Genomic DNA, 24,744 nt, shown 5'->3' with positions numbered 1-24,744 from the left:
GGAACGACATTTTGAAAATGAACAACGTCTCAATGAGCAACGATAAGGTGAGTATTTTTGCTCGTTCACAGTCGTTCGGAGGTGTCACACGGTACGATATCTCTAACGATGCCGGATGTGCGTCACGAATTCCGTAACCTCACCGACATATCGCACGATATATCATACCGTGTGACGGCATAAGGGTATGTTCACACTGAGGGGTTTTTAGGAGTTTTTGGAGCAGAAAAGGAGTTGAAACTCTTCAAATATTCCTCAAAAACTCAAAATTCCTTAAACACGTAGGCTTCATTCACACGTCAGTATTTTGCATCAGTGTGCCGCAACCAGGAGTGTCTCCAAAACACAGAACAAGTGTCAATCTATCAATTCTAGTTTTTCTCTGTATCTTCACTCCTGGTTTTGCCATACAAACACTGATACAAAATACTGACATGTGAGGGAGGCCTAAATTTCTTAGACGTTTTGAGTTTTTGAGGACTATTTGGAGAGTTTCAGCTCCAAAAACTCAGCAAAAAGACTCTTACATACCCTTATATAGCTAGAACTTGCCCCAAATGGTTTGCTCGCCCTTATTTTTTTCTGGAACTTTTTTCCCCAATAATGTATATTTTCCAGCGACAGATCCTTTGATTTTTACTAGGCAAGCGGCTTCAGGAATAAACCGGTGGTCTTACTTCTCAAGCGGCTACGCTGGTGGATTTTTAAAATTTATTACACTTTAGCTAACGAGGGGATTTCTAATGGCAGCTGCCCAAAGAATTGACATACTATATATTTTTACCGTTTCACAGTTCTCAAATCCCAGACTAACTTGTGGCTTAGCCATCATTTTTCCAGAGTCACTTGTGGCTGGCCCATTATTTTTCCAGACTTACTGGTGGCTTGCCCGTCATTTTTCCAGACTTACTGGTGTCTTGGCCATCATTTTTCCAGACTTACAGGTGGCTTGCTCGTCATTTTTCCAGACTTACTGATGTCTTGGTCGCCATTTTTCCAAACTCATTGGTGGCTTGGCCGTCATTTTTCCATGCTCACTGGTAAGTTAGCTGTAATTCTTTCAGACTCACTGAGGGCTTGGCCCTTTCAATGGCCACCTTTTTGCCAATTCTGTGCAGAAATGAATTATCAAAAAATTCCATATATTGGCGAATGGGAATTTTTTAAAAATTCCAGTAGAAATCAACTTATGAATGTAAGAAACAAAACAAACAGTAAGAAGCTTGCCACTCTGTGTATAGCAGTTTCAGTCCATGATATGGCAAATAGGTGCCAGATCCTCTGGTAAGGCGTCCACCATAAAAATAGAAACAAAGAAGTGAAGAAATAGCATCTTCCAAGGAGCGATGAATACATTTTTTTTATTCCAAGCAAATAAAAACACTGAAAAAACTGCAGCATGATAACACCTGACTTATGATCATCTGCACTGACCCTAAAACTGGCAACTGCGGCAGTGACAATGGACACAGGTACGCGCATCACCGCTGATGACATTGGACAATGGGTATTAAGTAGCATGTAAGCATGACCCTGTGGGAATGCTAACATGCTAAGATGGTGGAAAGAGCGCAGGAACTAATGCCCCTGCGACAAGTCCCTGTGCTCATTAGCATATTGTGCCGCCCCCGTGCCAGCAGCCGGGCTGCTCGGATCCGGATCCACGGTGGCTCGAGAGGTCTCCGGACCCGGGGGTTGTGCGGCCACTCAGATGAAGGGGGTATTTACAGGTACAGTTTAGAGTTCGTGATGCCACCCGTGGTGTGTGGTAATGTGGAGTACCACTGCTACAGTTGGGAGTACCCGGGGGCAATAGAGTGGGGCAGCCGGATGTAGGGGGAATGCCCCGGGACTCGGTGATGGTGTTCGGGGAATGCTATGGGGAGTGAAGGGGTCACTTGCGTACTCACTCAGTCCATAAAGCTGGATAAACCAATTTTCTGGACACTGCTGCCGCTGAGGGGAGCTAGTTCGGATCCCGTCCTCGATGGTGTTGCCTGGTGATCTGTGACCTTCCTCCTGACACTAAGTTCACTTCTTTGTTGGTCCCAGTAGTATGGAACTAGTCGGGTCCCGCTCCCCAGTATGGCTAACTGCGGGGGCTTGCTCTCAGGGTTCACGCTTGGGATTTTCTAGACCGTTTTTATGAAAAGTCCTATCCCCCTCGTTGCGCTAGTACCCCGATTTTGGAGCGAGTGGAGAGCAGATCTTGAAGTCTCCGTTCTCGTCGGCTAAATTGTCAGGTTACCTGAAGCTACTCCCTGCCCTAGGGTTTACATACCTCATCGTGCCCTGGTCCCAGCCCAGTGATGGAACAAGTCCGCTGGCTGTCCTCCTCGACAATTCCGTGCCCCTTGTCACGATCCCCTGTGACCGGGGGTCCAGCTCCTACTTGGCCCAGACCACTGTCTGCTACCTAGATGTTTCCAAGGAACCCGGCTCCTGACCTCCTCGCTCCTTCACTTCCAACACTACACTCCCCTTCTCCTGACGCTCCTGAAATCTCCTTAACCGACCCCCCAGGTGGGCGACCCTATTCCACCCAGGCCATGCACTGGTGTGTCTGGTGGGTGTGGTGCAGAGTGTACCTAGGATTTTAATCAGCTGATGTAGGCAACACCATGTAGTTAGGGACCCATAACCAAGGAGGAGGTGGATATTGTACGGGAGGGCAGATTGTGCAATACCCTGTGACGACCTGATAGTCCAGGGGCGTCACAATATCTTAAAGGATCTTTAGAAAAACTTTTTCTAAAATAATGGAAAGCAGCTCACTTTCAGTAGACACAGAGAGCTGGGGTGTGGGTGGGGTTAGCTTTCTGAACTCTGCCACATCCTAGATTTAAGAATTGTGTGTTACAACTGCTGCACTCAGTAAGCTAAGTGATACGTCTTTGGATTCAGGGTTTCTTTTCCTACACTATGCTGCTCTCAGGTGAGGTAGCAAAAACTTAGTGACAGATTCCCTTTAAAGGGAACCTGTCAGCAGATTTTGGGCCTATAAGCTGCAGCCACCACCACTGGGCTCTTATATACAGCATTCTAACATGCTGTATATAAGAGCCCAGGCCGCTGGGTAGAACGTAAAAAGCACTTTTTAATACTTACCTAAAACGGTCACTGCGGTGGAGTTGGGCCATATGTGCGTCTCCTTTCTCCGGTGCCGGCACCTCTTCTTTCGGCCATCTTCATCCTTCTTCTGATGCCTGTGTGCATGACGCGTCCTACATCATACACACTCGCCGGTCCCACGCAGGCGCACTACAGTACTTTGATCTGCCCTGCTCAGGGTAGATAAAAGTGCACCTGGGACCTCAATACTAGCGAGTGTGGATGACGTAGGATGCGTTATGCATCCCGGCTTCAGAAGAAAGATGACAAACATGGCCGAAAGAGGAGGCGCCGTCACCGAAGAACGAAGACGCCCATCTGACCCAACTCCACCGCAGCGACCGTTTAGGTGAGTATTATGAAGGGATTTTTACGTTCTACACAGCGGCCTGGGCACTTATATACAGCAGTTAGAATGCTGTATATAAGAGCCCGATGGTGATGGCTGCAGCTTATAGATCCCAAAACTGGTAACTGGTTCCCTTTAAGCTTGATCTTGTATTGTGAATGTCATCCGAGGGGGTGATGGTTTGGAGCTTCCTCTGGTGTTGAGGACTGGAGGTTAAGCTGACTGTGACTCAACAGGTGTGGGAGTTAATTGGGAGTTTGGGAAGTCCAATTGCAGATTAGCCAGGGCTATATAGAAGAGCAGTGTCCGCTGGCTGGGGCTGGTGATAAATGTTTATCCTCAGTCTCTGAATTGGCTTGGAGTTTGTCCTTCCATTTATCCTGTGCCTGTACCATTCCAGATAAGTTGCAAGTTCTTTGCTTTATTGCCTGATCCCCACCTAAGGGTTTTTTGTGTTCCTTTTCATTTTGCCTAAGGTCTGTTTTCTTACAGGAGAGGAATTGTCTTTTTGTTTTGATGAGCATGGGGGTTTCCCCTCTGCAAGCCTCCCTGCAGGAGAATGGAGATTCTCCCAGTTCTACTTGATTATTTGCACTTTTGTATTTCTTGTGTTCTTTTTGTTATTTTGTTTCTCCCATTATTTACAAGAGTACCTGATATAGTGGGACAGAGTGCGTGTTGTCTCAGTATTTTTTATTGTCAGGAGATTGGTATTTTTGCAGAGTTTTTTGCTGCCCGCAATCAGTTATCTGTCCTGTTCTGTTCTATTTAGGAAGTTGGGCCTCGCCTTTGCTAATCTATATTTCCTATCTGTGTATTGTATTTTCTTACATCACCGTTGGCTCTATATGTTGGGGGCTTGCTATTCCTTTGGGGACTGCTCTGAGGCAAGATAGGTTTCCTCATTTCTATCTGTGAGGAGTAGTAAGTTTCTCTGGCTTTGATGAGGCATCTAGGTGTGTTTACGAACACTCCATGGCTACTTCTAGTGTGGTCTGACAGATAGGGGATTGCGGTCAGCTCAGATTCCAACTACTCTTGTGTCTTTTTTTGTGTTTTTCTGCTGATTGCATTTTAGTGATCGTCCATGGTTACCAGATCATAACAATCTTGCATTTTCCTCCAAGTGAAGAGTTTCCAGCTTTTAGTGTAGAACAGCAGCCGCAGATAGAACTGTGTTCCTGTGTACCGACCTCTGGCTTCCTGCTGACTCTGCTACCTGCCTCTGCTGCCCCTACTGCTTGAAATAATAAATCTCCAATCCAGAGTCGGATCATTACAGAACCACTTTCTGGTAAACTTGTTGTCACGAACCGGCGCCGCCATAGCCGCAAGCAGCCTGCTGCGGTTCCTGTTGCGCCCAGGTGCCAGCTGCCGTTCTTGGCCATGCCTCGGGTCGTCCAGTTGGCTGCTCCTTCCACCACGTCTAAGTGTGGAGAGGCGGCTAGTGCGCCCGGTGTTTTGCCTAGTGAGCATGCTCAGCCTGATTGTGTCATTTCTGAGACTAAAGCCCGCTACACACGCTTCAATATATCTCACAATCTGTCGTTGGGGTCAAGTTGTAAGTGACGCACATCCGGCATCGTTTGTGAGGTATCTGCGTGTGACATCTACTTGCGATCAGGATAGAACGCAAAACCGTTGATCGCAAACACATCGTATCATTCTCTAGAATTCAGCGTTTTGTTGCACGAACCTAGTCAATTGTAACGTGTGACATCCCTCATACGATTTTGGTGTCTGATGCAATGTGCGCAGGTGTGTGCTCTGCACCGCAGCTTAAAAAAGGTCCGCTTCAGAGCGCAGCTGAAAAGCTGCGTTCTGAAGCGCCTCACAATGTCTGTCAGTCACTAATCTCTGTCAGTCGGTCACTATCTCTGTCCCTCACTCTCTGTCCATGTCAGTCTATCCCCCTCTCTCATATACTCACCGATCCCCGATCCCCGGCGCTGCACGGCGTTCACACTGCTCCGGCGGCTTTTACTGTTTTGAAAAAGCCGGCCGCCCATTAAACAATCTCGTATTCCCTGCTTTACCCGCCCACCGGCGCCTATGATTGGTTACAGTGAGACACGCCCCCACGCTGAGTGACAGGTGTCACACTGCACCCAATCACAGCAGCCGGTGGGCGGGTCTATACTGTGTAGTGAAATAAATAATTAAATAATTAAAAAAAACGGCGTGCGGTTCCCCCCAATTTTAAAACCAGCCAGATAAAGCCATACGGCTGAAGGCTGGTATTCTCAGGATGGCGAGATCCACGTTATGGGGAGCCCCCCAGCCTAACAATATCAGCCAACAGCCGCCCAGAATTGCCGCATACATTATATGCGACAGTTCTGGGACTGTACCCGGCTCTTCCCGATTTGCCCTGGTGCGTTGGCAAATCGGGGTAATAAGGAGTTATTGGCAGCCCATAGCTGCCAATAAGTCCTAGATTAATCATGTCAGGCGTCTATGAGACACCCTCCATGATTAATCTGTAAATTACAGTAAATAAACACACACACACGAAAAAATCCTTTATTAGAAATAAAAACACAAACATATACCCTGGTTCACCACTTTAATCAGCCCCAAAAAGCCCTCCTTGTCCGGCGTCATCCAGGATGGTCCAGCGTCGCTTCCAGCGCTGCTGCATGGAGGTGACCGGAGCTGCAGCAGACACAGCCGCTCCGGTCACCTCCACGCAGGTAATGAAGACAGCCGCGCGATCAGCTGCTGTCACTGAGGTTACCCGCTGTCACTGGATCCAGCGGTGGCCGCGGGTAACCTCAGTGACAGCTCAGCTGATCGCGCTACTCACCGCCGCTCCTATCACCTCCACGCAGCAACTGAGGTGAGTAGCGCGATCAGCTGAGCTGTCACTGAGGTTACCCGCGGCCACCGCTGCATCCACCGCTGGATCCAGTGACAGCGGGTAACCTCAGTGACAGCAGCTGATCGGGCAGCTGTCTTCATTACCTGCGTGGAGGTGACCGGAGCGGCGGTGTCTTCTGCAGCTACGGTCACCTCCATGCAGCAGCGCTGGAAGCGACGCTGGATCATCCTGGAGTACGCCGGACAAGGAGGGCTTTTTGGGGCTGATTAAAGTGGTGAACCAGGGTATATGTTTGTGTTTTTATTTCTAATAAAGGATTTTTTCGGGTGTGTGTGTTTATTTACTGTAATTTACAGATTAATCATTGAGGGTGTCTCATAGACGCCTGACATGATTAATCTAGGACTTATTGGCAGCTATGGGCTGCCAATAACTCCTTATTACCCCGATTTGCCAACGCACCAGGGCAAATCGGGAAGAGCCGGGTACAGTCCCAGAACTGTCGCATATAATGTATGCGGCAATTCTGGGCGGCTGTTGGCTGATATTGTTAGGCTGGGGGGCTCCCCATAACGTGGAGCTCCCCATCCTGAGAATACCAGCCTTCAGCCGTATGGCTTTATCTGGCTGGTTTTAAAATTGGGGGGAACCGCACGCCGTTTTTTTTAATTATTTAATTATTTATTTCACTACACAGTATAGACCCGCCCACCGGCTGCTGTGATTGGGTGCAGTGTTACACCTGTCACTCAGAGTGGGGGCGTGTCTCACTGTAACCAATCATAGGCGCCGGTGGGCGGGGAAAGCAGGGAATACTAAATTGTTTAATGGGCGGCCGGCTTTTTCAAAACAGTAAAAGCCGCCGGAGCAGTGTGAACGCCGTGCAGCGCCGGGGATTGGTGAGTATGAGAGAGGGCTGCTAACTTCAGTAATTTAGGAGATTAGCGGTCACCGGTGAGTCCTTCACTGGTGACCGCTAATCAGGACGCGACACAGACAGAGCCGCAGCATGACAATGAAGTCGGGTGAAGTTCACCCGAGTTCATTCTGACAGTGCGGCTCTGTCTGTGTCTGCTGTCATCTGCCATTCAGCTCTGCTACATGGCTGTCTGTGTCTGCTGTTAGCGGCCATGTAGCAGAGCTGAATGGCAGATGACATAGTAAAAACACATCCCTACACATTACACACGCTTGGCAAGTCAATAAATAAAAAAAAAAAAAGGTGCCCAATGCATACGTCACAGATCACATGATCTAAAGGATCGCACATAACATTGATCAATTTAACATAGACCACTAACGCTCGTGTGACAGCAAATGAACGACCAACGTGAAATCTCATAAGATCCCATATGCAACCTGGGCGTGTCACATCGCAAATGCGATTGTACAACTAATTGCAACGTGTAAAGTGGGCTTAAGTCCTCAGGTCAGGCTACTGAGCATGCTCTCACAATTAATCCTTACAGCCTCTTTGCACAGGTACTTGGACTTCATGCTATGTCTAAGTTTTGGGATGTGCCTACTGAGCATGCTCACGCAGATAGTCTGATTTCTGAGTCTGTTGTTCAGGCTACTGAGCATGCTCAGGCACTTGGTGCATCAGAGGCTAGGTCCGGTAAGGACCTCACTGAGCATGTCCGTGAGGTGGCAGGCCCTGATAGGGAAGAGGGTGTCAGGTGTCCTGATGACTTGGCCACTCCGGACTGGCTCGCAGAGGCTCGCCCCTATGATCCGGCACCTCACCATTGGTTGTCAGACGATGACTGGTGAAGTGTTTGGGGCGTAGCTGCCATAAGGTCATCAATGACGTGGTGGTTCCGGATAGGCCGCTGGTGACATCGCTGATGATATGGCACTCTGCTATTGGACCTTGGTGGTTCCACTCTGGGTTTGGGGCGGATCTAGGTTATAGAAGGGGCTGGAGACAACATGGAGGTGCGCAGTCTTCACTCATATTCACTTAGAATGCATGGTGGCATAAGCCTTGTTGGAAGCGGTAGGTAGGGCTAGGCGAACTGTGCCTGTCACGCCAAGATTCGTGGCTCAGCACATGAGGGTCAGGCGTTGTGCTTCTTTGCTACCATAACTGTTGTGCTATAGCAGTCCAGTGGCATTAACTGGGCTGCGTCTGCTGCGTCACCTGTCCGGTTGTGCCTCCTACGTGCACGGACATCATACCCCAGGACCCCTGTGGAGTTAACAGGGTGTTCCAGGATTGGGTGTGTGAACCTATTATCCTCCTTGGCTTCCCAGTCTACACTACTGGTGTGAACCCTTGGCCTGACGTGTCCTCTACACACGTGGCCATTCGAGTAGGGACCAGAAACGCTAATCGAAGGACCGCTCGGCCTGTCGTGTCTGACACACGTGGCCGACAGGGTGCTGTCGCAGCGGTCTTCTCGGTCAACGCTACCTGGTCACTATCCGGTTTGACGTGTTCCCTGCACACGTGGCCGGGGTTGCGCCAATTCCACCGACACGCTAACTGGGTTGTCGTCCGGTTTGATGTGTCACTACACACGTGACCGGTGCCCTGGGTTATCTCAGAGCCATCCAGCTCTATAGACTCCTCCTAACCCACAGGGTGCCAGCAGCTCCATTACCATCTGGAGCACGGTGGGCCCCGACTGGCGATTGGGATATATACTACCTGGTCTTAATCTGCTGGTTCCCCTGTAACACTTGTGCTCTAAATTTTCCTCCAAAAACTTTGTGCGCACATAGCCAATGGATATTTTTAATTAGTGCTGAATCCTATCTTAGCCTTAAATTGGTAAGTTGTGACCTAGATGAGAGATGTTTGACAGATTAGAGTCCCACCAAAGAAAGTTTCGCGTTTTTGCAGCTGGTGGGCTCCCATGATTTAGTGCAGTCTATTAAAGAGGTTGTCCACTACTTTGACATTGATGGCCTATCCTTAGAATAGGTCATCAATGTCTGTTTGGTTGGGGCCCGACACTTCGCATTTCTGACGATCAGCTGTTTTTTGTCCCGGCGGTGACAGCAGGGGGCTGAAAATGCTCAGTTCCGGAGCTGCTCCATCTCCTGATAGTGGCCACCACCGGGTACTGCACATCCGCCTCCTATTGATTAGAATGGGAGTCGGATGTGCAGTACCCCCGGCCACTATCAGAAGACGAAGCAGCTCCAGAACTGAGCATTTCCAGCTGCCGGCTACTGCCGACGGGACTGAGGACAGCTGATTGGCAGGGTTGTGGCATGTCAAACCCTGGCCAATCAGACGATGATCTATCCTATGGATAGGCCATCAATATCAAAGTAGGGGACAACCCCTTTAAGCATTTGTGCCATTTAAAATATTTACTGTATTCAGTGTTTACTTACAGTATATCTTCGCATATGCAGTGTGCTGCTGTATCCTTTGGTTTGTAGGTAGAGAGATAAATATACTCTTCAATATTGAAATTACAATACTGAAAAAGAAAGTAGTGGAATTATGGAAATCCCGGATTGGATAGACGATAGTGATAATGATCTGCAAACGATGAAAGAATGGATAAAACATTTTTAGAACGTCTTGATTTATTCAGTCTGGAGAATGAGCACCATGTGCAGAAATCCCCGCACTTACAGCCTTAACTGCTATCAATGTGGTTATTACTGGTTGTCTGAGGAAGATTTCGCCACACTGTATGTGCTTAAGGAAATCATCAAGATCTTCTGCCGGCAGCTTCCTTTGTAATCACAAACCAATGATGTCACCAATGAGCCCAATGGAAGACAATTCCGGAGACTCTGCAGGACCTAGTAACACATTTAGACCACACAGGCTGCTCACAGTAGTGTGAGAAATATGAGACCTGGTGTTGTTGGGTTCAAAAACAGATACTGGGACACTTTAGAGAAATTGCCATAACACTGGTCCCACGACCAAATCAACGTAACAATGAGCTGTTAGTGTACCTGGAATGAAGACTAAAGGGGTCCGGCTGCCAAACATTATGCCTTCCTGCAATTTCTAAATTAAGGAAGATAGATAGATAGAGATATAGATGGATGGATGGATAGATATAGATAGATAGAGGGATAGAGGAATAGATAGATAGATTGATAGATAGATAGATAGAGGGATAGATAGATAGATAGATAGAGAGGGCTAGATAGAGAGAGAGAGAGAGATAGATAGAGAGATATAGATAGATAGATAGAGGGATAGATAGATAGATAGAGGGATAGATAGATAGATAGATAGAGGGATAGATAGATAGATAGATACAGGGATAGATAGATAGATAGAGGGATAGATAGATAGATAGATAGATAGATAGATAGATAGATAGATAGAGGGATAGATAGATAGATAGATAGATAGATACAGGGATAGATAGATAGATAGATAGATAGAGGGATAGATAGATAGATAGATAGATAGATAGAGGGATAGATAGATAGATAGATACAGGGATAGATAGATAGATAGATAGATAGATAGATAGATACAGGGATAGATAGATAGATAGATAGATACAGGGATAGATAGATAGATAGATAGATAGATACAGGGATAGATAGATAGATACAGGGATAGATAGATAGATAGATAGATAGATACAGGGATAGATAGATAGATAGATAGATAGATAGAGGGATAGATGGATGGATAGCTATAGATAGATAGATAGATCGATGGATAAATAGATGGAAAAATGGAAATTATCCTAAAATGGTAACAAATATTACAAGTAAACCTTTGTGCTTTCATTAATCTCTATAATCTCGCTTTAATGGATCTCTATTTGTGTCTACTTTTATCTGTGTTTTATTAGAATAAATATTCATGTATTTTAACCAGCAGATTTTCATTTTTCAGAGAGTGTGGATTATGGGCCAGTGTTTATCCAAGAGCCAGAAAATGTTATTTTCCCCATGGATTCTGGAGAGAAGAAAGTGGCCCTTAATTGTGAGGCGAGAGGAGCCCCTGCTCCGATTTATAGGTATATCTAATGAAAGTTCCATATGTAGAAGTCATTCATTCATTCATTCATTCATTTATTCATCCATCCATCTATTCTTTCTTTCTTTCTTTCTTTCTTTCTTCATGACCACTTGCAGCACTTCCATTACCTCCTCTAGTTTTGCCATATTTGCCTCATTTACCAACCACCTCCACATGATCCTTATGTAGTGTTGGCGCCATTATGTATTTCTGTTATTTTAATTTCACAAATAAGTGTAGAAGAGAGGAGCACTGATGGGCGAGCATGCTAATTGCTCAAGTACCCGTTCTGTTACCTGCCTTGACGCAGCCTTTGGCTACCAAAGCCCCATCGCACGGCAACTCCCATTCCGACTTCCCAGCCACCACAGTTCTTATCATTCAGCTGCAGATGGCATCTCCCGGCAGCTTCCAATCTGTGTGCACAGTTACTTTGGACGGTGCTGTTAGTTCTGCTCAAGTCCCCGTTCCGGAAGATAGATTTATTTTCCTGAATGGGGACTCGAGCGGAACTAATGGTCACTTTGGCCATGGGGGAACATTTGGACAACATACATGGAACAAAAGTTAGAGGGTGATGCCCGCTGCACTCAGATGATAGGGACTGTGGTGGCCGGGAAGACGAAACAGAGGTTGCCAGGTGGTCTGCTGACTTCGTATGATGGGGACCGTGGTGGCCGGGAGCTGTGTCAGGGCAGGTAGCAAAACGGGGACTTAGGAAAAATATGCTCAAGTTACCCATTGACTCTTATTATACTTAGTACACGAGTCAATCATTTCCGAGCATCCGATCTGCTCAATTTGAATATCAATAAAGAGGACCTTTCACCAAATTTTTCATGTTGAGTTGAACACATAAGGTAATAGCGGCTGCATAGTGGAATAAAATGTTGGGGTTGTTTTGTTTTTATTTCACCTCTCTGTATAGGGGATATAGCAATCAAAGTATTTGGCACGTAATAAGTTAACTTTACGTGGTCCATGTTATCAGACACTTTTCGCTGGGAGCTGTACTTATTCTTCCTGCGAAGGAGGAGTGTGGCCCCGATCCCTCACTCCTTCATTAACGGTCCCCCCGGTTGTGTGTGCATCTCTGTGTAGAGTGCATAGCACTTACTTGCCCCTGTAGGACACTCTCCATCTCTCCACCCACAGTTGCAGGGGCATTCAGACAGAGCTCACACCAGGGTCTCTTTAGCAAAAGAGTGTTTACATTCGGTTATCGGTTGAATAGCAGACAAGTTGCTCAATGTTCTTACTCTCTGACTGGAGTATTCCTTCCTCTTATGACTCCCACTATGTGTGCAGCGGCAGCTTCACCATTCCTAGGCTATCATATAAGCAGGGGCAGCCTCTCCTTTCTCGTCAATACCCTCAGAGTGTTTCACACAGGTCTACAGCCTCCCAGGGTCTTCCTGGGTTACTCAATTCATCTCCATTACTTGTCATGCCCAAGCGGCTACACCATGCTCGTCAGGATGAGTTTTAGGCCAGTGTCACACTTGCGAATGCCTCGCGTGTATCTCATGTGAGTCTCGCGTTGCATCACCTGTCAGGAACTCACACTCTCCGGACAGGAGCGTCTCAGCTGCATAGAGATGCATGCAACCGACCCGTTCCTGTGAGGAGAGTGTGAGTCCCTGACGGGTGATGCAATGCGAGACTCGCATGAGATACACGTGAGGCACTCGCAAGTGTGACACCGGCCTTATGCTCCAGATCTTCTGGGATTGGCATCAGGTTTTCAGGACCAAGCCCAGAACCAAGGCCATTCTCCTGCACGGCAGAACCTTTATTGAACTGCTCTCTCTCTTGTAACCAGGAAGTCTCTCACTCTGTTCAACACTAGTCCTATCCCCTCATGAGCTGAACCTGACATTCACTGTTTCTATTACTAACAATGTCCATCTACATCACATTGTTATACTTTTATATTACTTCCTGTAAATTACATCCTAAATTTTTACCTTACACTACATCCTACTTAACATTCCCCACTCTGCCTAATACACTTCACTACACATTGTTAACACATATAAATCACATAACACATTTGCATTGCTGGGGGCTCTGCCACCCTCCTACACCTGTATGAGTTTCTATCTGATAACACCCACTTGGAAAAAGTTAACTCATAAGATGCCAATACTTTGTTTGCTATTATCTCCAAGACTACAAAATAAAGGCAAAATAAAAATTGCTTTATTCTGCTCTGCAGTCACTATTACTTTGTGTGTCTTGGACTATGTTCACACATTGTGTTTTTACTGCATTTTTTTTCTGCAGCAAAACCTGATCTCTTGGCAGTAAAAAAAGCTGTGATTTTTGCTGCTTTTTTGCTATTTTTTTGTTGTGCTTTTGTTGTGTCATTTGTCTACAGTAAATCTTTAAAAAAAATAATTTCACTCACCACGAATGCAGCAAAATCGCAGCAAAAAACGCATCTGTGCTTTTTCAGTCTCATTGTTTTCAATAGTGAAAAAATCTGCAAAAGTGTTGAAAGAATTGACATGCTGCTTCTGTCGAAAATGCAGCAAAAATGTAACGTGTGAACATAGCCTAACATACTTTTATACTATATATATATATATATATATATATATATATATATATACAGTTAGGTCCAGAAATATTTGGACAGTGACACAATTTTCGCGAGTTGGGCTCTGCATGCCACCACATTGGATTTGAATTGAAACCTCTACAACAGAATTCAAGTGCGGATTGTAACGTTTAATTTGAAGGTTTGAACAAAAATATCTGATAGAAATTGTAGAAATTGTACACATTTCTTTACAAACACTCCACATTTTAGGAGGTCAAAAGTAATTGGACAAATAAACCAAACCCAAACAAAATATTTTTATTTTCAATATTTTGTTGCGAATCCTTTGGAGGCAATCACTGCCTTAAGTCTGGAACCCATGGACATCACCAAACGTTGGGTTTCCTCCTTCTTAATGCTTTGCCAGGCCTTTACAGCTGCAGCCTTTAGGTCTTGCTTGTTTGTGGGTCTTTCCGTCTTAAGTCTGGATTTGAGCAAGTGAAATACATGCTCAATTGGGTTAAGATCTGGTGATTGACTTGGCCATTGCAGAATGTTCCACTTTTTTGCACTCATGAACTCCTGGGTAGCTTTAGCTGTATGCTTGGGGTCATTGTCCATCTGTACTAAGAAGCGCCGTCCGATCAACTTTGCGGCATTTGGCTGAATCTGGGCTGAAAGTATATCCCTGTACACTTCAGAATTCATCCGGATACTCTTGTCTGCTGTTATGTCATCAATAAACACAAGTGACCCAGTGCCCTTGAAAGCCATGCATGCCCATGCCATCACGTTGCCTCCACCATGTTTTACAGAGGATGTGGTGTGCCTTGGATCATGTGCCGTTCCCTTTCTTCTCCAAACTTTTTTCTTCCCATCATTCTGGTACAGGTTGATCTTTGTCTCATCTGTCCATAGAATACTTTTCCAGAACTGAGCTGGCTTCATGAGGTATTTTTCAGCAAATTTAACTCTGGCCTGTTTATTTTTGGAATTGATGAATGGTTTGCATCTAGATGTGAACCCTTTGTATTTACTTTCATGGAGTCTTCTCTTTACTGTTGACTGAGAGACAGATACACCTACTTCACTGAGAGTGTTCTGGACTTCAGTTGATGTTGTGAACGGGTTCTTCTTCACCAAAGAAAGTATGCGGCGATCATCCACCACTGTTGTCATCCGTGGACGCCCAGGCCTTTTTGAGTTCCCAAGCTCACCAGTCAATTCCTTTTTTCTCAGAATGTACCCGACTGTTGATTTTGCTACTCCAAGCATGTCTGCTATCTCTCTGATGGATTTTTTCTTTTTTTTTCAGCCTCAGGATGTTCTGCTTCACCTCAATTGAGAGTTCCTTAGACCGCATGTTGTCTGGTCACAGCAACAGCTTCCAAATGCAAAACCACACACCTGTAATCAACCCCAGACCTTTTAACTACTTCATTGATTACAGGTTAACGAGGGAGATGCCTTCAGAGTTAATTGCAGCCCTTAGAGTCCCTTGTCCAATTACTTTTGGTCCCTTGAAAAAGAGGAGGCTATGCATTACAGAGCTATGATTCCTAAACCCTTTCTCCGATTTGGATGTGAAAACTCTCATATTGCAGCTGGGAGTGTGCACTTCCAGCCCATATTATATATATAATTGTATTTCTGAACATGTTTTTGTAAACAGCTAAAATAACAAAACTTGTGTCACTGTCCAAATATTTCTGGACCTAACTGTATATTTTTTTTTTTTTTTTACAAAAGTCCCCATACTTTCCAAATTATTCTTTCAACAGGAATTAAAAAATGGAAATGGAAATTAAGAAAAGAAAATGGAAATTGCAAATAAAAAGTGGCCAAAGCCCTTTCCTCACAAATTGTTACTAACATGCTTGAGTTATTTATTTTTTGCCTGTTTTTTTTATTAGTTTATAACTTGCTTTTTATTCTGTTTTCCATTTTTTCCCATATTTTTTATTTTTTTTTAAGATGGCTTCGAAATGGAACAGAAATAGACTTGGAAAGTGATTATCGCTACACTTTAATAGATGGAAATTTAATTATCAGCAGTCCAAATGAGATGAAGGATTCTGGTCAATACCAGTGCATAGCAGCAAACAGCCTTGGCAGAATCCTTAGTAGAGAGTCAACACTTCAATTTGCATGTGAGTAATACCGTGATAATTTGGATCTTCGAGTTGTTAGTATACTTTTTTTCTACTTTTTTCTTCCTAGGAAATCCTTACAAACAGCTCTTTATTTACAGGCTTCACAAACTATTGAGCTCTTGATACAGGATTTGGGGACAGTTCTTGGAGATCTTGCGGTTTCTCATAATCGGCATAAAAACACATCGGCCTATTGGAGGCAACAACCCCCACACTGTGTTATAGCGTGTCTGACTGCTTCCAATCACAGACGCTCTGTGCTTTTCTATATTGGTGTAAAAATAAATACATAAATTAAAAAATTGGCATAGTATCACCCCATATTATGATACCCAGCACAGATAAAGCATACAGCTACAGGCTGCAGCCCCCAGCCGTGTGCTTATTTTGGCTGTGTATCAAAATGAGAAGAACCAGCTGCGGCTTTTTTTAAAATGATTTAAATAAATAGTTTTTAAAGACACCATGTTGTCACCCCCAATTTTTTTACCCAAAGCCGATAGCTGGGGATTGATATTCTCTGGCTGGGGAGACCCATGGTTATTGGGCCCCCCAGCCTAAAAATAGCAGCTGCCCAGAATTGTCGCGTCCATTAGATGCAACAAGCCCGGAACTTTACCCAGCTCGTCTCAATTGCCCTGGTGCAGTGGTAATTGGGATAATAAGTGGTTAATTACAGCTCACAGCTGCAACTAAGGTTTAGAATGGTTTCACATCAGTGGTATTCTAATGCACTGCCGGATACAGCACAAATGCAGTACTGTTCAATACAATTCACAGGCATCGCGGCAAGCTCCGGTCACATGCGGTCATGTGACCGGAGCATGTGATAGCATGTGACTGGAGGTTGCCACGATGCCTGTAAACTGTATTGAACTGTACTGCATTTCTGCCGGATCCAGCAGTGCGGCAGAATACCGCTGATATGAAGCCGGCCTTAGATTAGTAATGGGAGCTGTCTATAAGACCTTCCCCATTACTAATCTGTAAGTGAAAAGCAATAAAAGACAAAGCTCAGAAAAATCCTTTATTTGCAATAGACTGCAAAAAACACCCTCTTTTTCCCCTTCATTAACCCCAAAACACCCAGTTTTGACATAATCCACATGAAGTCCCATGACGATTCTAGCTCTGCTACATTACTGAAGTGACAGCACACAGGCATACAATATGTCCGCACACTGTGGGCTTCAGGCAGAGACTCAGCGATGAGCGTCGTCATCACTTATTTTATTTGCAGTAAACACGGTCCTCCACCTGTGACCGCAGGTAACCTGGCCTCTGGTGACCTCATTAAACTCAGTGTGAGGTCACTGAGTTCACAGACTTGCATCCCGATTCGATTGCATCAAGATTTTGTACTGAAATTTACATACCATATTCCTGCACCAAGTCTGCATCTTCTACCAAAAAAATTCACCAAAACACAATGTGGTTTGATACAATAGTGATGCAAATTTTTTGGCAGAAGGTGCAGAATTGGTGCAGGAATATGGTGTAAAAGTTTCAATACCAAACCTGCATCTCTTGGGCAAAAAATGCACAAAAACTGTTTTGACACCATTTCGATGCAGTTTTCTGCCAGGAGGTAAAAATTTGGTGCTGAAATGCACCAGAAACCAAAAGTTACACCTCCTGGCAGAAAACCACACCAAAACTACATCAAAATTGTTTTTGTGCATTTTTTTGCCCAGAGATACAGATTTGGTGCTGAAATGTATACATCATATTTATTTACCAAAGTGTGTCTCCTGGCAAAAAATGCATCAAAATTGCATCATAATGCATGCAGTTTTGATGTGATTTTTGCCAGGAGATGAAGATGTGGTGCAGAAATATGATGTATAAATTTCAGCATCAAATTTTCATCTCTTGGCCAAAAAAAGTGGTTTTCTACCAGAAGATACAGGTTTGTGAACTCAGTGACCTCACCTGACAGTCAGGTTACCTGCGGGCAAAGCTGGGATACCATGGAAACTTCCAGCTTTCACTGCAAATGAATTGTGTGACATCACTGCTTCTTGCTGTGGCTTAGTCATTCTCTCCCTGAAGCCCACAGCATGTTGTCATGTTCTGTGGCCACGTGCTGTCCTTTCAGTATGGCAAAGGTGGAATCAATTTGTGACCTTGTGTTGATTATGTTGGAACTGGGTGTTTTGTGGGTTAATAAATTGGAGAAAGACGGTGGGTTTTTTGTATTTTGTTTCAAATAAAGGATTTTTTGGTGTTTATGTTTACTTCTTTAAACTTACAGATTAGTAATTTGGGTATCATAGATGCCTCCCATTACTAATCTAAGGCTTAGTGGCAGCTGTGAGCTGTCATTAACCTCTGACTACCTTGATTGCCACCGCCCCGGTTCAATTGGGATGAGCTGGGTAAAGTCCCAGGATTGTCGTATGTAATAGACGCGACAATCCTGGGCGGCTGCAGACTGCTATTTTTAGGCTGGGAAGGTAATAACCATGGGTCTCTCCAGCCTGAGAATACCAGCCCCCAGCTGTTGACATTATCATATCTGGGTATCAATATTGTGGGAGAACGCACGTCCATTTTTTTAAGATTATTTATTTAAATAGTGAAAAAAAAAAGCTTGGTAAGACTTGGTAAGTATAATGCGCTTGCTCTGACTCCCCTATCCATTCTACAACCATTCTAAAGCGCCAGATTCTGGTCCCCATAGACTTATATGATGACTGGTATCTGGGCAGATATCCAAGATCAATTCCAAGCTGGACCCTGTTTTTTTTTAAAAAAAAAATACAGTTGGAACTGCCGATCCTGGGTATATCGGCATATCCGCCCATGACTAGTTGAGATAAATTAGAAAATTTCTATGCATGGTATTTGTATCTGATTATTCACAGAGAAGTAAAATAGCAAAAAATGGAACAGTAGCATAATAAAATGCACCGTTACCATCTACGCACCACACCACGGTGAATTAACCAGGTTTATATGTCGCAAACCAATGCCAATATTAAGACAAAAAAAGGATAGACTGATCATTCATTGTCAAAATCCTCAATTTACAGGTAAAGTGTGTCTTCAGTGAATACCAGACTTTCCCATTACTGAGATAGGAGATGGCAGTTGGTGCTTATAAAGTTCTTTGGAGAACTGTAACTGTTTTAGGAGAACTTGGAGCAGAATGTATCTGTCTCTAGCTCCTCCCGCCTGCATAAAATGTTAAAAACACCAACTGTCATCTTTTAATTCAGTAATGGGTAAATGTGTTTTTCTAGATCACTGATTTTACATTTTACAGATTTTACCAATGAAATAACAGTCCAGAAGGAGAAAGAAGCAGATTTCTCTGATAAGATATATTGCAAAGTTGCCTATTTCGAAGTGTACTATTTACAAAATAAAACGACTGTAAAGGCCCATTTACACACAACAATATCGCTAACGAGATATCGTCGGTGTCACGGTGTTGGTGACGCACATCCGGCCTCGTTAGCGATGTCGTTGTGTGTGACACCTTTTTGCTATCAGTAACGATCGCAAAAAGGTGTCAAATCGTTTGTCGTGTACACGTCGTTTATTTTCAAAAAATCGTTCCTCATTTGGAACGCAGGTTGTTTGTCGTTCCTGTGGCAGCACACATCGCTATGTGTGACACCGCAGGAACGAGGAACAACATCGTACCTGTGGCTGCCGGCAATGAGGAAAGAAGGAGGTGGGCGGGATGTTCCGGCCGCTCATCTCCGCCCCTCCGCTTCTATTGGGCAGCCGCTTAGTGATGCCGCTGTGACGCCGAACGAACCTCCCCCTTAAAGGAGAGATTGTTCAGCAGCCGCAGCGACGTCGGTGAGCAGGTAATTGCGTGTGACGCTGGCGTAGTGATATTATTTGCTACGGCAGCGATCACCCCGTGACGCGCCACCGACGTGGGAGGGTGCTATCGCTCGCGACATCGCTAGTGATGTCGCAGCTTGTAAAGCCCGCTTTACACTTTAAAGGAAACCTGTCACCACTTTTTGAGTCTCTGAACAAATGCCACCACCTTTGCTCCTGTGCTGCATTCCACAAGCGTGTCTATCATCTCTGATGCCCCCTGTAAATCACCATTGTAGTTGCCCCCAGCTGTAAGTATATGAGAATATTCTGGCCTGATGGGCATCCTCACTGCAGTGCCTATGCTTCTTCTCTACTATTAATCGCCATACTCAGACTTTGATTGACATGGCTGACATTTCCTGCATCATTAGCTCTTGTGCCTGCGCAATAACCTCACAGGCCCGTAGAGGTGCTCTTTTTACTGTTCTTCTGTGGGAAGAGCATAAAACATCACTGTGCAAGCACCGAGTAACGTCATTACTGGTGGCAGGGTGCATTGGAGTCAGAAAGATGTCGCTCTGTGCTTGCGTAATGATGTTTTTCGCTCTGCCCAAAGAGTACAAAGGAAACTGCGCCTGCTCAGGCATACAAGATTACTGCGCATGCACGAGAGCTCATTTAGCTATGTAGGTAATGTAGAATGCATCATCCACGTCAATCAAGTCTCCAGGGCGGCGATTAGGAGCAGAAAAGAGACACAGGTGCCGCAGAGTGGACCAGACCATCTTCATTTACATACTGCTGGGAGCAATTAAGATGGTATTTTTGGGGAGTATACAAGGGGAGTCAGGAGATGATTGACATGATTAAGAGCATTTTTGCTTGAAACACGTTGACGTTTTTCCCTTTTATTATGCCTTTTTTAGTTTGGCTTTTAATCTGTGAAATAAAATTCATTTTTTAATTTATTGCGGGTGCTGGATCCATTCGTCTTTTCTTAGGCTATGTGTCCACGGGCAATTAAACATTCGGATTTATCTGCGGAAAATCCGCGGATTTTCTGGATTTTCCAGGTTTCAGCATGTACAGACACTCCCCATGTTATCCTATGAGACATGGGGAGGGCTGTGTCCATGTTGTGGATTTCCCGCAGCCACACATAATTGCATGTCAATTCTTTCTGCGGAATTACCTGCGGAAATCCCGGCCCTCCACTATGGAGATAGGGCCGGGACTACTGCAGGTAAGCCGCATGAATAGCCGCAGGTTTACCGCAGCTATTTCGTTGTCCTACCGCAGCTAAAAATAGCTGCGAATTCCGGTGAGCAGCTGCGGGAAACCTGCGGCCGTACCTGCGGATATATCCGCAGGTACAATCTTCCATGGGCACATAGCCTTAGGAGGTTTTTGGAGTGCAGCACAGGAGCAGTTCATAGGCTCAAAAACTGGTGACAGGTTCCCTTTAAGTTTGCAATATACCAACTGGAAATTATTAGTTAACCCCTTCACCTCATCAGCCTGGTTTTTACCTTCCTGACCAGGCCAATTTTTTTCAATTCTGACCAGTGTCACGTTATGGCTGGGTTAATAGTTACATTTATTTGAGTAAATATTAAAAATTTGGCAAACATTTTGAAAATTTTGCAATTTTCAAACTTAGAATTTTTATTTCCTTAAACCAGAGAGTTCTATCACACAAAATAATTAATAAATAACATTTCCCACATGTTTACTTTACATCAGTGCAATTTTTAAATTTGAAACACAATATTTTGGGGTTAGGAAGTTAGAAGGTTAAAAAGTTTATCAGCAATTTCTCATTTTTCCAACAAAAATTTAGAAAACCATTTTTTCGGGACCACATCACAAATGAAGTGACTTCGAGAGGCTTAGGTGACAGAAAATACCCAAAAGTGACACCATTCTAAAACTGCACCCCTCAACCTGCTCAATACCACATCCAAGAGGTTTATTAACCTTTCAGGTGCTTCCTAGGAATTAAAGCAATGTGGAAAGAAAAAATGAAAATGATATCTTTTTCCACAAAAATGTTACTTTAGCCCTAAATTGTTTGTAATTGGAGGTAGCAGCAAACGTTGGGCGTTACTGCATGGTGTCAGCTCTGACATATAGCTGACACCCGCTGATAATTTTGCCGACTCTGCTTGTGATCTGATGCAATCATAGCTAGAGGTGAGCAAGTACCTAACTATTCGTACTCTCTATACTCGTAACGAGTACTGTCTAATACTCGCGTATTCATTCCGAATAGCATGTGCTATGCAAGTCAATGTGGAATACTCTAAAAGTAACGAGTACCCCGAATGCCGTACTATTCGTGCGAGTAGCGAATAGTATGGCATTCGGATTACTCCTTACTTTGCCGGTTTTTCCCCATTGACTTGCATTGCACACGCTATTTGGAACGAATACGCGAGTAGCAGATAGTACTCGTTATGAGTAAAGCGAGTACGAATAGTTAGATACTCGCTAAACTCTAATCATAGCTCCATACACGTACGGCGGTTTATGGGAACACACTTCCCGCAGTGTCATAAATGTACAGCAGATGTCGTGAAGGCGTTCAATTCTTCCAACACCAAAACGTTTATAAAAATAGTTCCTAACCCTTCAAATGGCAGAAACATGACAATATCCATCGTTTCATGTGACTGTTGACTACTTGGTGGCTCACACTTGCTTTGTGGTGGACGTGGTCTCATCCTTGATGTCTTTGGTTTACTAATTTTCATATTGAGGTATAAAAAAGGCATAAAAGTAAGACAATGACACCATATCAGTCTCTTAACACTGAAAACATAGTCTAGTATACTGACAATGACAATCAGTCTATGTTAGAGGTAATGGTGTTTAGCTTTCTTCTCCAAAACTTTAAGAAAATAGAAAAGTGGAAAAACAATTCTCCTAGAGCACATTACTCCCCCCTGTAATCACCAATTATTTCACGTTGCCATTACTTAACACATTGTAAGTCGCTGTTGTTTTCTCCAACTATGACCGGTAATTATTATTGTTTCTGCTCCAAAAAAAACTATCATTTTGTTAAAAAAAAAAAAAAAAAAAATTGTCGTCACACTAAGTGTTTCACAGAACATTTAATTCAGTTTAAACAAGTGAGAACAAGAAATAGTTTTTAGAAGTGTCTCTTCTACCCTAGCACTCGTCATCACATTAATTACCCCCACTGAGAAGGTACACGAGATCTCTCGGCTGCTTGTTAGAAGAATGCAGAATAAAAAACAATTGCATCTTTATCAAACATCCCCAGATGTAACAGAGCTACAGAGCGTCAGACCCCCACAGATCTAATATCAGGGGCTGAGCCTAAAGGGGGCTTTACACGCAACGACATCACTAACGAGATGTCGTTGGGGTCACGGAATTTGTGACGCACATCCGGCCTCGTTAGCGACGTCGTTGCTTATGAAACGCAGGAACGACCGTTAACGATCAAAAATACTCACCATATCGTTGATCGTTGACACATCATTCTAATCTCAAATATCGTTGCTGCTGCAGGTACAATGTTGTTCGTAGTTCCTGCTGCAGCACACATTGCTATGTGTGACACCGCAGGAACGAGGAATTACATCGTACCTGCGGCCACCGCCAATGAGGGAGGAAGGAGGTGGGCGGGATGTTGTGGCCACTCATCTCTCCCCCTTCGCTTCTATTGGGCGTCCGCTTAGTGACGCTGCTGTGACGCCGCACGAACCGCCCCCTTAGAAAGGAGGCTGTTCACCGGCCACAGCGACATCGCTAGGCAGGTAAGTATGTGTGACGGGTGTAAGCGATGTTGTGCGCCACGGGCAGCGATTTGCCCGTGACGCACAACCGACGGAGGTGGGTGCTTTCACCAGCAACATCGCTAGCGATGTCGTTGTGTGTAAAGTGGCCTTAAGGATAAGCCAACAATTCTAACTTTTTGACCCCAATGCCTATTAATATCACATTGTTCCAGTGGCTGAATTATTTTGTATATATTGTACGTTCTTATATCATGGTGATATTTGGAGTTACATGAAAGGCAGTTATCAAGACCCAGACAACTTCTTGTCATACAATATTTAACTTGGAAATTCTAATTCACGAACTTTACCGAATTTATATTTGATTTGCAAGCGAATTGAAAGTACCGTATTTTTCGGATTATAACACGCATTTTACTCCCAAAAATTTGGTAGGAAAATGAGGGGTGCATCTTATAAGCTGAATGTAGCTTACCAGGGGGTGGTGGAGAATGATCACAGGAGGCACGGGCAATGCTGTGGGCTGTGCTGCGAATGCTGCTAGTGCTCACTGCGGGCGGTGAGGCAAGGTCCATCCTCAAAATGTCAACGGTGATGGCTTCAAATAATGGCGCCCGGAGTCGGCGCACGCGCAGATAAGGCTCTCGGCTCAAGATCATCTGTGTACGCGCCGCCTCAAGCCCACGATCTCCCAGCAATGGACTTAAGGAAAATGGCAAACGGAGGTGGTATCTATGCAGATGAGATCTCGGTTCATCATTGAGCCGATAGCTCAATCTGCGCAAGCGCCGACTACGAGCGCCATTTCTTTCACAGTTTCTGGATGTTCCTGCCTCACAGCACCCACAACGAGCATCTGGGACACCTGCTGCATCTCCCGCAGTAAGACACCACCGGATTATAAGACGTATTTATTTTTTTTTACCTTTTTTTCTCTAAATTTGGGGTGCATTTTATAATCTGATACGTCTTATAAAACAAAAAATGCAGTACCCACAGACTTAAATTGCCCTAAAAAACATATACGACGCAGTGACTATCATTCCTTGTGAATAAAATCTACATTATTCTCTATTCGTCAGACGCTAATCTACTGTACTTGTGTACTGTCACACACTAAGGCCCGAATTCATCATTTCCTTTGCATCTGTGCTTGCTTTTTCTATTTTTGTTTGTTTTGCGCCTTTTTTTGTTTTCAGCCGATTAGTTATCCTATTGTCGCCTTTTTTAAACTCTATTTCATATGCGTTCA

General features: G+C 44.5%; 1 protein-coding gene across 2 annotated transcripts in view; it reads left to right on the top strand.

The window, feature by feature from the left end:
- Window positions 1–24,744, top strand: part of CNTN5 (contactin 5) — a 2,293,676-nt gene that overhangs the window by 1,445,140 nt on the left and 823,792 nt on the right. For both annotated transcript variants that reach the window (XM_075337481.1, XM_075337482.1), the window contains 2 exons: window positions 11,116–11,239; window positions 15,761–15,936. In XM_075337481.1, the coding sequence (XP_075193596.1) occupies window positions 11,116–11,239; window positions 15,761–15,936 (300 nt within the window). The remainder of the gene's footprint in view (window positions 1–11,115; window positions 11,240–15,760; window positions 15,937–24,744) is intronic.

Source organism: Anomaloglossus baeobatrachus, chromosome 2 (genome assembly GCF_048569485.1).
Source record: "Anomaloglossus baeobatrachus isolate aAnoBae1 chromosome 2, aAnoBae1.hap1, whole genome shotgun sequence".
Lineage (NCBI taxonomy): Eukaryota > Metazoa > Chordata > Amphibia > Anura > Aromobatidae > Anomaloglossus > Anomaloglossus baeobatrachus.
This window is presented reverse-complemented; position numbering and strand designations above follow the sequence as displayed.